The following is a 12,882-nucleotide window of genomic DNA, read 5'->3' on the forward strand; positions in this document are numbered from 1 at the left end:
CTTGAAAAGATGAAAAAAAAAACATCATTCACAGTTAGTTGTGAAAGAGACAATGATTTGTTGGACAATTCACAATGATTTGTGTGGACCATTCAGATCTAACATGAGAAATAGTGAGAGATACTTTGTCATATTTATTTATGATTTTAGTAGACATGAGTACATTTATTTGATTAGACTTAAATCTAAAACCTTCGTGGTTCTCTAAAACTTATCAACTTAAGGATTTTAATATTATTAACAAATAAAAAAAAGTTCTTTGTTGTGCTTTTGATTCAAATAACTTTTTCAAACTCAATGATACCAATTTCTAGTGTTCTATGATTGTATAAGATTTATTTTATTGTTAGCAATCAAGTTAATATGAATTCTTCTTATACTCTTGGGCTAAGTAATAAATAAAAATAATTGTTCATTTTTTTTTCAATATACATCAAGTAGTTGTACATACCACATATCATATTGTACCTTGTTCTTCTTTTGTCCCCCACCACCTCCATGAATGATACCCAAGAAAATATTTGTATTTGAATATCTAGTCTATTTGTTTGTATAAAATGAGGCCACATATAAATTTTTATTTCGTTTATTAGTAATCCGGCTTAAAAAGCTATACAAAAGAAAATGGATCGGCCCACATAAGATAACCCACCAAAGAGGCTCTCATTTTATCTTAATCTTTAAACTTGGAATTTGAGGCCATCCATTTCTCTTAAAACTTCTATCTTCTTTAGAATACGAAATTCCTCAGAAAAATCAGGGGAAAAAGATGCCAACGTTGAATCTCTTCACCAACATCCCAATAGACCCAGTGATAGCCTCCGACATTCTCAAAGATGCCACTAAAGCTGTCGCAAAGATAATCGGCAAGCCTGAGTCAGTTAAGTTTCCTAATCAACCCCAAAGTAATGCCCTCCAACTGTTTGTTGAAATGTCCCAATGAACAGCTTGAAGTATCTTGCATTGTTGCACCTCATTTTTTTTACACAGTTCTTTTATTTTTTCCATTTGAAAGACACAAAAATGAAAATACAATCGTTTGAGAATTTAATCACTTACATAATTTGTGTCAAATTTGGGCAGTATGTTATGATTTTGTTGAATGGTGGTGTGCCAATAGCATTTGGTGGCACCGAAGAGCCAGCTGCATATGGTGAAGTGATTTCAATTGGAGGACTTAATTCAACTGTTAATGGAAAGTTGAGTTCAACGATTGCAGAAATTCTTGAAACAAAACTTTCTATAAATAGTTCACGTTTTTATATCAAATTTTACGATGTTGAGGTATTTTTCTTTTTCTATGACATATTATGTCTTCATCTGCACAGACTTTCTAAGGCTATTCTTTGTTGTTTCAGCGATCGTTTTTTGGGTTTAATGGATCGACATTTTAAGTGGAACGTGAATAAAAGGATTATATTTGTGGAACTTGTCTTTGGACAAAATTTATCATTATTATTAATGTTGTAAGATAGTGTTGTAATTTATTATTATTGTTCTTGTTTATTTTACTCTTCCTAGTGAACTTTTTGTTTAATTAAGCCATGGAGAAAATATGAGAATCTATATTCTGGTCTTTGAGTTCTTAAATTTGTGTATTGAAGATGGTTTTTAGATTTACAAATGAACAAAATGGAAGTATCTATATATGTGTGTTTTTGGAAAATAATGTAATTTCGTTTTATTTAATTCTTTGTAATGTTTGGTAGGGGTGTGCATAAAACCACACAAATCATACAAACCACCTGCAAACCGCATTGCGTAATGCGGTTTTGGATTTACGTAGTGCGGTTTGCGGTTTTTAGTTACAAAATTGTTGATCGCAGTGTATGGTTTATATCTTAATCTTAATTTCTTCCAACTGTGCAACTGTTATATAAATCGTATATATGTTTTGGAAACTAAAACATGTAAATATTTGTTTGCGTTAATCTCTACATAAGACGATCAAAAAGTGATAAAAGGAATAAACGTTATTATTTTAAAAATATCTAGGGTTTTTATTTTAAAAACAAAAGTATGAATAACTCACAACATTTCTAGTTCTTTTAGACATGTTGGACCTTTATGTATATTCGTTATGCTTTAATAAGTAAATATTTACATGGAAATTTATACAAGAAGTTATTCATATTAGTTTTTAAAAAGTTGTTTTATTTTTTTAAATGGCAGAATTTTATTAAAAAACTAACAAGATGCTAGAAAATAAACATTACAAAACAAGACAAGTAGAAGCAGGATTTAGTAAACACATTGTCCATCTAATTTTAACCTTGCTACACATATTGGAGATTCAAAAATAAGATATATGCACAATATTATAAAAAAATTTTAAGATTTCCTAGGAATAACCGTTCCAAAATCAATGGAATTTTCAAAATTCAACAAGCACCATAAAGTTGTCATAATCATTGCATCGAAGACCTTCCTTTGTCGACTCCTTAAGTTCACCGTATCCGACCAATCTACAAGAGACTGCACGTAAAATTGAACCGGGCACCGGACATTCCACCAAGTAGCAAACGGGTCCAAACCTCAATCTGTTTAGTACACCCAACAAAAATATGGCCAACGGATTCAACAAATAAAGAATAAATAGGGCATAAGATCGAATCAATGGTAATGCCTCTATGAGAAAGTCTCTCTCTTGTAGGTACACTCAAAAGAGTAATCCTACATATTAAGATATTAATCTTAATAGGAATGACATTTTTCCAATGAGTTTTCGTACCTCTTAAAAAAAGCATACCACCATCAAGGAACCGACGAGCAGACGAAATCGAAAAAGTATCAGAAACATCAAGAACCTTTAACCACACTAACATATGAGTTTCCAAGAAAATGTTGTTTTTCCACTTTAGAACGTAATCCGGTAGTAGGAGGAGAAGAACCTTTCTAGTCAAATCTTGGGATGGAAGCAAAAATTTTATAAGAACCAAACCAGATAGCACATAATTTGTTAACCAAATCATCAACATTATGAATCCTTTATATCTAGCAAAACCAAAATGTTTGCCCAACCGAGACTTCTTATTAGAGATAAAGATATCAAAAAGTATTCCAAGGCGAGAACAAACCTTCCACAGTTCATTGAAACCTATTGATTCAGAAAAATTCGTAATGAAAAAAGATTGCACATCGTGACTTACAGATACATGATTCCTATGGAGTCCAATCTGATGAGTTTTAACACGCTCCTGGGGTTTTTATTTCTTATTCCACATGCGAATGTGACTTTGGCCCGAAAATCTGAACCGAACCGAAACCCGAACCGAGTTAGGCCCGAGTAATCAATTCGATTCGGGTTTCGGGTATCTATATTATGCTTATTTGGTTCTTGGGTTATTCAGTTCGGGTTATCCAAATAAGAGCTTATCCGGTTCTAAATACCCGACCCGAATAAGCATTACTCTTCCACTTTCTCTGATCGATAGAAATCAAAATCACGATTCACATTTCTATCCTCGTCATTTATGAAAAAAAATCCCTATGTTCATTCTCATCGTTTCAACATCGACCAATCTTCTCATCTATTTCCAAACTCGAAATCACTTTTGTTGATCCTTCCTCTTGTTTCAAACTTTCAAAACTTAGCCCTTCTTATTGTCTCTTAGGATTCACAAATTCCTACTTTGTGTAGTCATGGAAAATTGGACTCCAACACAAGAAACTCAAGTAAGAAATTAAGTATCATTATGTTAATCTACTATGTAAATGTTATTCTTTCAATGTGTTATTCTGTTATGTTACTCTATGAATGATTTATGTTGACGTATAAAAGTACATTGTTATTCTATTATTCATGTTATAGAATTCTAATACGATTTCTTCGGTTTTTTCCGGTTATATTAAGTCCTTAATTATCTTCTACATGTTATTCGGGTAATAACTGAACCAAATCTATTAATACCCGAACCGAACCGACCCCGTATTGATTATTCGGTTCGGTTTTCGGTTCATGCAATTACCGTTATCCTGTTTTCGAGTTATTCGAGTTCGGGTCAGTTCGGTCCGGTTCCGACCTGAATAACATCCCTAATTCCACATACCTTCATCGTTTCTTTTAGTCTCCATGCGTAACATATTAGGCAAAGTAGATCATACGAAATACCCAAGAAAGCTTGAACGAAGTGAATAATAAGACAACAGTCGCCAGAGATCAAAACCCTACCGGCGTTTATACCCGTCGGTGAAGGGACGAGAAGGTTCCAAAATACAGTCTAACTAAAATACAGTTTTTATAAAATTTTCAGTGGCTTGTTTGATTGATTAGTGTTGTTTTGGACAAAGTTTGTAGCACCTTAATACTATTAGAAATAATATACTTTTAAGATCTTAAGACAAATAATTTGACTAGTTACATTTAGTTTGATGGGTGTTAAACTATTTTTTTTAGTTATTTATCGCACCGCACTAAAACCGTCCGCACCGCACTAAACCGCACCACATAACATGGTTTAGACCCTTTATGGTGCGCTTTGTGGTTTCTGAAAACCTTAAACCACACATGCGTTGCAGTTTTGACTCTAAACCGCACCAACCCACACCACGCACACTCCTAATTTTTGGATCTATAATAGTTTGTATATACGTTATCTCTTTTATTTGTAATTTTAATTCTATCTATTTCGTTTGTTTTATTATAATTATTTAAGGTTATTGTTTCAAATATAAAACATGTAATATAAATGGTGCATTTTTATAATGTATAGTATTTCAATTAATAGGGAAAATGACTATTGAGGGTAACTAACTGCTGCGTTTGTTTTCATTTGATCCATTTCATTTTTTTTGTACTCAATATACCATCGAACTTGTTGTTTGTGTTCACCATAACCCTTTTGACTAGCTTTTGACCTGTGATTGCCCGTCAAAGGGTTATGGTGAACACAAACAACAAGTTCGATAGTATATTGAGTACAAAAAAAGGAAAGGGACCAAATGAGAACAAACTCAACAGTTGGTTACCCACTTGAGTTATTTTCCCCGAAAAGTTAAATGAAACTAAAGTTGCAAAATTTTCAAAGACTGCAACATTCTTTGGACATAACGTATATGAAGAGCGTTTCGGAGGGGTAACTTCGTTAAAACATGGTCTATGCTATGCTTATTGTGGTTAGTTGTCAACACTTCTCTACAAAAGGATATGGCTGTGTATGAGAGGTATATTTATCAACATAAACGTTTACCCCAAGATATATTATGATGATGTGTCTGTAAAAGCTAAATGATATTGTACATACTGATGTTGTATCTTATCCAATGAATTTGATATTAAAGCTAAGTAAACTAAAAAATCACAGCACTTGTGATTCTACTTGTCTGTAGACTTGTCTAGAATCCATGATACAATAAATCATTTGATTGGAAATGTAAATGAAATGCACCTGCTTAGTCAAATTTCCCTAATAAATATTTAAGTACATTACAAAGTTGTACATGTATGAATAATATTCTTTCATGGGTTATGTTTTGAAGAGAAGCAAAATGAATCTCATAAAGTCATTATTATCAATATGAGATGACGTGAGATTTGTTGTAAATGAGTAAAGGGGAATGAATCAGAAGGGTAACCAGCTATTGTATTTGTTCTCATTTGGCCCCCTTTTTTTGTACTCAATATACCATCGAACTTTTTTTTTTTTTTTTTTTTTTATGTTTACCATAACCATTTGACCGACTATCACAGGTCAAAAGCCGATCAAAAGGGATATGGTAAACATAAACATCAAGTTCGATGGTATATTTAGTAGAAAAAAAATGGACAAAATGAGAACAAACGCAACAATTAGTTACCCTTAAGAGTCATTTTCCCAACCAATTAATAATGTTTTTTTTGTCTTTTTGTATTTTTATTCATTTCGTTTATGCTTTTTATTACTCAACAAGGCTGTAGATGGGAATTAACAAGGATGTGGTAGATTTTGTATAGGTAGTGATAAAAATGTGTTTGTAATTCTACAAAAAAAATTGTATAAATCAATCGAGATATGCTTCTTGAATGAGGTTGGAAACCTCTTGATGTTTATTAAACTACTACGCCAAAAAAATCCCCTCAATGAACTTCACATATACTGATGATTTCTAGTGGGAGCTACAAATTTATGCATAGATTATCAAATACGAAAAGCCCACAAATTGGATTTGAGAGGTTATCATGCTTTGTTGGATTAGGTGTCTAAGCCCATAACTAAAATTGGTTTGTACTTGAATTGATAGTAGCAATGTCCTTTTGGGTTGCCTTCAAAACTAGCAATGGAATAGGATAATTGTTGGAGAGAGAAGAATGATTTATTAATTTATTACTTGGTTAATAAATTAATTTGAAATCAAGATAAATGATTTATTAATGTATTATGGATATAATATATTGATTAGAAATCATATTGTTTGATTAATATTTAATCAAAAATTAATTTGGAATTAATTTTAGGATTAAAGGAATAAATTGAAACTGCAGCGACTAAAGGTGACAATGTTCAAAAGTTGAGCATTAAAGCATTCCAGAACCTCCCTTAGAGGTGGGGAATGAAATCTTGAGTGTCCTAGGGTTTCCTTGGGCTCTAAGAGTGCCTTGGAAGCCTTAGGGAGGAAGTTAAGGGATTAGGGTTATCTAAGATACACTTGTCTTATCCTAAACCTTTCTTATCACCTATATAGACCCCTATAGGGTTGGATTTCGTCTAAGGCACTTCAAGAGAGGCTTAGAGCCGAATTTTCTACTTCCCTTCTCTATCCATAGTAATCCTTGGTTGCTAGGTTTGTTTGTGAGATGCAGTCGCAAAGCGGCGGGGCGTGTAAATTCTTTCGGTGATATGTTTCCTCTATAAAAATGTTATGTTACAAAAGAAAGTACATGTTGAAGACAAAATAATCAAAATAATCTTACTTTCGGTGATATGTTTACGATATATGTATAATCCTACTTCTGGTGACATACAAAATCTGTATGCTCATCATGCAAATGTGCATGGTTTACCTGGGATGTTAGGAAGTTTAGATTGCATGCATTGGAGATTTTGTGTCCAAATGCATATCATGGACAATACACAAATGGAAATTATCATTATCCTACAGTTGTACTTGAAGCAATAGCCTCACAAGATTTGTGGTTCTGACATGCATTTTTCGGTAGTGCTGATTCGATTAGCGACGTTAATATTCTCAATAATTCACCAATATTCAGCAAAGTGTATGACAGTACTTCCCCAGATTCGTCGTTTGTACTCCAAGCAACGGAATACAATTTTGGTTACTATGTTGTTAATGCGGTCTATCCTGACATTTCTGTTTTTGTTAAACTTTTTTGTGCCCGGATGACCCTCAAAGGAACAAATTTAAGAGAGTTCAAAAAAGAGAGAAAAGATATCGAACAATCGTTTGGAGCACTTAAAAATTGTTGGTAAGTACTTGCTAAACCATCATTGTTTCGTGATGTTTCTACTATGACAGAAGTGATGTATACATGTATCATATTGTATAATATGATACTAGAACATGAAGAAAACACGATATCTGTGTACTACAAGAATGAAATCATCCCCGATACACACCCACTTGAATATGGTTGTCAAGAATCGATATGAAGAATGATAATAGTCAATAGTGTAGTAATCCATGCCGATCTTCGATGCCATGTGACTGATCATCTTTGGACAATTGACAATCTTGATCTTAATATGCCACCGGAAGTGAATGAAAGGCTAGTTTTCAGAAGAAGGCCCTTTGTTTAGTTATGAAGTGTGTGTGTGTGTATGTTTTATGAAATGTGCTTTAGTTATGAAGTGTGTTTTTTATGTACTAAGTCATGTTTCTAGGTATTAAGTCATGTCTTGAATTATTAAGTTGTGTTTCAAGGTATTTTAAGTTTTAATTTATTGTAACGTTTTTAATTTAATACGAAACTAGTAAAAAAAAAACCCGTGCATCGCACGAGCGTGATTTTTTTTTTAATGCATTGTTTTGTTTAACAAGTCATCTAAAAGATCGAAAGGTTAAGTAAGATATGGATCTTTCATTAGTTTGTCTTCGTAAAGACAACGAAAGATACATACATAGAAAAGAGAGCGAACAATACGCAAATTAAGACTATCTACTTCATGCGACTATCTACTTCAGCCGTATTCATCGGGAAGGTTCCTAGTTATTTTCTTGTAGGTGGCAATGGTGTTGAGCGGTTCTTTTGAAAACCTGTAACATGGGTAATAAAGTCAGAATGATGATAAAATAAGAAAGTTAAAATCCATATGAAGACTAAATCGGTTTATCATGCCTTACCCTGTTGGCTGCAGCTGCATGTTCAACTAAAAACTAGATTAATTAAGGAGACATCAGAAGGAAAAAGCCAGAAATATAGATGTATTTGTCCTTTTCAACTGTTTAAAAACATTTGTATTTTTTACTAATGTTAGCATAGGTGTTGATTCCATCTATGGACTTATTCCAGGGCATTTAATGTTGATATATAACACCAGTTCCACCTGAGAACATGAATGGAAAAGATTATCATTAGTAACAGGTTGGAGCTTGCTAGAAAAGGATGTTTCAATTTTAATTTTGTATTATGATTTACAACAAAGAACGAAAAAAGGAGGCAAAGGTGTATCCAACTCCTTTTTTCATGAATAAAATCGTTGCATGCTTTCATGGCCTAATGCGAATTTAGCCCAAACCAATACTCATAGGTAGGGTACATGGCGACATTGAACTGGAGCTAGACATAATATGTCTATCAATGAGGATTTATTCTAACTTTATCTTTTTTATTATGACTGAACTCAGAAATCAAAGCAGTAGCCCAAGAACCCGTGACACTAACTTGGCCCCCGAAAAAAAAAAACAGAAATTGATCGTAAGAGAGATAAACATCTCATAAATAAAGACTCTCGGAAATAAATCACAAGAATAGAATTTGAATAAAAGTTTCATAAATAAAGATGGATTAAAGTAGAAAAACCAAAAAAAAAAAAAAAAAAAAAAATCCATACTTGTGGAGGCAAAATCGGAGATGGAAATGTGAGATCATCACCAGAATCATTGAGCATTCTGTTTGAGTTAGAGGTGTTTGATTCATGTAAGAAACTTGGTTAAAACAGAACATCCATACAATATTTAACCCTAATTTGTGCAAACCATTCTATTCCACAACATACAAACATAGAAATTAGCATGCCTCAATTTCTACACAAATTCATGATTGTAATATGTTGTAATCCAACATTCAAGTATGTTTTTTTTCTTTTGAATTAATTATTGTATAATACTTTAATTTCAATTTTTTTTTATATATGTTACTATGTTGATTAATGTATACATTTGTCATAACACCCATTACACATATAACCACATGTAAGGTAGCTAGCCTCCCTTTCAAGAGAGACATGTTTAGAATTATCGTCACATCATCGAAACATCATCATAGTTGGCTACATGCATCATAATCAGTCATAAACTCATCCTAACTAGTGGTCATTCTTATGAGAAAAATGTTGTTTTCAAAATAACCATATTGTCCACATTAATAAAGTAATTTATGAAATACATTTCATGAAATGCATTTGTATTGCATATACTAAACACATAGCTTATACAAGAGGAACTACACATAAAGAAGAATCAAACTACATTATGTATAGTTAAGATATGTATTCTTGGTAATAAACTCACCTCAACTTGTTACAATACACTATTTAACTTCCAGTGTTATGTGGATGTACAATATTCACCTAAGGATATACATAAATCAATTAATTTCTAACTAATTATATTTTAATCGTCATTATAAAAAAATTTAATCCAAAACATATCATTTTAACCCTTACATGTTATCCCTAAGATCATGCAAAAAGAATAGAGGAGGTTGGAGTTGAATTTTATCATCAATGAATAGGTTCATATTCCTTCACGTAAGGTTACTCACGCCTACTAAAATTAGTCATGGAATCCACTCAATTGAGTGGAATTGACATGACAACGCACTCAAGTTTTAACTTTTACCAAGTTTCCAAAATGCATCCAATTGACTTTTAACTTCGGTAACTCAACTTCTAATGAACTTAGAATTATTAGCTAACATTTAAATATAAGTTTTAATCACAAATTAATTAACATCCTAATCATAATTATTTAACCAATGATTCACTTCTTGATGAAAATCTAATGGATTAAGGTTTCAAAACTTTGATGAAGTCTATTTGAAGTCATAATAGCTTTCCTAATATGAAATTAGCTTAAAATAATAATTTAGTAGCATCAAACATGAACCTAATTGATGATTTGAACTACATTTATGATATAGTTCAAAAATTTAATGGATTAAAACCAAATCATGCTAAATTTAAATTTAAAACTCCATTGACGCACATGCAAACTTGTAAGATCAAAATTAATTAAAATGGAGTTGATATCTTCATAGGTTGAACTAGAAATTTAAATATGAAGTTCTAGCTATTCTTTAATGCATAATCATCAATCAAAATTAAACTGTAATGGTTAAGAACACCATTCCACAATATAGGGTTTGAAAACCTTTTCAAAACATTGATTAATTCACGTTCTAACTTACTAATCACAAGTTGAAGCTAGAATTGTAACCTAAACATATAATCATCATCGAATCTTCAGCCCTTATCACAAAGCACCCTAAAATTCAAAATTGTGAAGGGTTGACTAAGCTATAACTAGAATTGGTTAAGATGAATGGAGATTTGTTATCTTCATCAAAATTGTTTAAGGATTCGAGTTCCAAAGCTTCAATTTAACTTCACTATAGCTTCAGTTTCAATCAGTGTTCATAAAATTGCTTTCCAACCTCTCTCAACTTTCCCTAAATCATTAAAATTAAGGAGAGTAGTCGGTTTATGTTCATAAGTTTGGCATCTTGACATATTTGATCCCTCAAATTCCATTCCACTCACTTGGCTCCAAATCAACCCTAACTTCACAAGTAGCTTTTTAATTTATCGATTTAATCGTAACCAACTTATGTATTAACACATTTAGTCCTATAAGAGGTGAATGGGTTAAATACAAGTCATACATGTATAAATCCACATAAGTTGAGTCAACTATTGATTTTATATACATGACTCGTTTTTCTTATATTTTTCCACATAAGTTGAGTCAACTATTGATTTTATATACATGACTCGTTTTTCTTATATTTTATTCATTATATTTATTAAATTTAAATTGATTATTTTTAAGCTATTTTTTTATTCAAATAAATTTAAAATTACCCCTTACAACACGATATAACAAAAACAGGGGTCCAAAATCAATTTTTGTTAAATAGTATAATTAGTTAACCAATAATTAGGAATATGTTAATAATATATAATTTTTTTTAGAAAAAACATCATAGTCCATGTGTTTTTCCTAGATCTGAAGTTTAGTCCCTCAAGTTCAAAATTTTCAAAGATGATCCTTATGGTTTCAAAAGTTTTGATGTTTAGTACTTTTTGCTAACTCTATTAGCTTTAGATCGTTAACTATTAATTGATTATTATATTCGGAGGGTATTTTCGTCATTTCCCTACCACATGGATTATTTATGATGTTTTGTCTTATTTGAAATATATATATATATATATATATATATATATATATATATATATATATATATATATATATATATATTTAATTTAAGTTTCAAATGATCCCACCCTACCCCACCCCATCTCTCTCTCTCTCTCTCTCTCTCTCTCTCTCTCTCTCAAAAAAAAACAGACTTGCACAAAGTCAGGAACAACCATGGAAGATGAGAAGAGCTTGGAGATTTATGAATTTGAGCCCTCTTAAGATTCCTAGCGAATGAGTTTTTACATTGGAAACCATTTCTCCAACCTCATAACAAGCACGCTCACCTCAGACTCCATTTTAAACCCTTGGAGTGATTTCCTCCATTAAAAAACCATGAATTGAACAAGAAAGCTTCCGATTGTGAGTTTGAATACTACAATATCATTTTTTTGCAGGTTCACAACGTCATATTTTTTACAGACCAAACCTAGAAGAAAGTTTCTGATTATACAATTGAATACCATGCAAAAAATCTAATTCAAATCGACAGTGACTCACAAATCCACCCATCGACCAAAGGGGATTGTTTTTTTCACGAAATTGAGTAAGAACAACAAGAAGTCGCCCGACATAGCGATTGTGCCCTTAGAGGATATTCAGGTTGATGACAGCCTGAATTACATTGAGAGACCAGTACCGATCCTGGATCACAAGACGAAGGAGCTGAGGAACAAGAGATTCGAGATAGTGAAGGTGCAGTGGCAGCACCGAAAGGGTTCAGAGTGGACTTAGGAGCTCGATGAGAAGATGAGGGAGCACTACCCAGAGTAGTTTTTAGATGCATCATACTTCAAGGGCGAAGTCTAAAACAAGCGGGGGTGAATTTGTAACGCCCCGTTCTTGGTACGCATTTAATCTATTAAGTATTCATTTTGTAAGAGCTACTCGGCGAGTTGGTAGCCCTAACTCGTCGATTAGATGCCAGTTTGGATGCGTGATTTTGTTGAATCATGGAAGTGACCCTCTTGAACTTCGTCTACCGCAACGCTCAAGGATCCGCAGTCAAAACCTTCTCAGCAACCTCATCCGATGTCATCATCAAACCGCAGTCTTACTTATTCTTTACTTAGTTTAACTTTATCTACTTTTCTGTAATACGATCTCTATTGTCCAGTATGCCTTGCATGGCTACTCTTAGAGATTTGGTCCAATGTAACTCTTGAGTCTCTATATATAGAGCTCATTCTTTCTCAGTTAATACATATCCGAACCACCTTCAAAACTATCAATTACATCTCTCAATTACGCATCTCTTCTTACTCTTCTTACTCTCAAAGTTCTCTAGAACATAACTGATTATTA

General features: G+C 32.4%; 1 protein-coding gene across 1 annotated transcript; it reads left to right on the forward strand.

Annotated features, from left to right (window-relative positions):
* The first annotated feature begins 646 nt into the window (after positions 1-646).
* LOC144998261 (Tautomerase/MIF superfamily protein) lies at positions 647-1,576 on the forward strand. The gene is made up of 3 exons (XM_078958059.1): positions 647-880; positions 1,084-1,284; positions 1,359-1,576. The coding sequence occupies exons 1-3, from the start codon at positions 770-772 to the stop codon at positions 1,392-1,394; spliced, it is 348 nt and encodes a 115-aa protein (XP_078814185.1). The 5' UTR covers positions 647-769; the 3' UTR covers positions 1,395-1,576.
* Positions 1,577-12,882: the final 11,306 nt, after the last annotated feature.

The sequence above is a fragment of the Lactuca saligna genome, chromosome 5 (assembly GCF_052625555.1).
Source record: "Lactuca saligna cultivar CGN05327 chromosome 5, ASM5262555v1, whole genome shotgun sequence".
NCBI classification, from domain to species: Eukaryota; Viridiplantae; Streptophyta; class Magnoliopsida; order Asterales; family Asteraceae; genus Lactuca; species Lactuca saligna.

Coding starts and splice junctions, on each gene's coding strand:
- LOC144998261 (XM_078958059.1), top strand. CDS start 770: ATGCCAACGTTGAATCTCTTCACCAACATCCCAATAGACCCAGTGATA. Junction 881..1,083: donor TAATCGGCAAGCCTGAGTCA/GTTAAGTTTCCT, acceptor AAATTTGGGCAG/TATGTTATGATTTTGTTGAA. Junction 1,285..1,358: donor TCAAATTTTACGATGTTGAG/GTATTTTTCTTT, acceptor TTGTTGTTTCAG/CGATCGTTTTTTGGGTTTAA.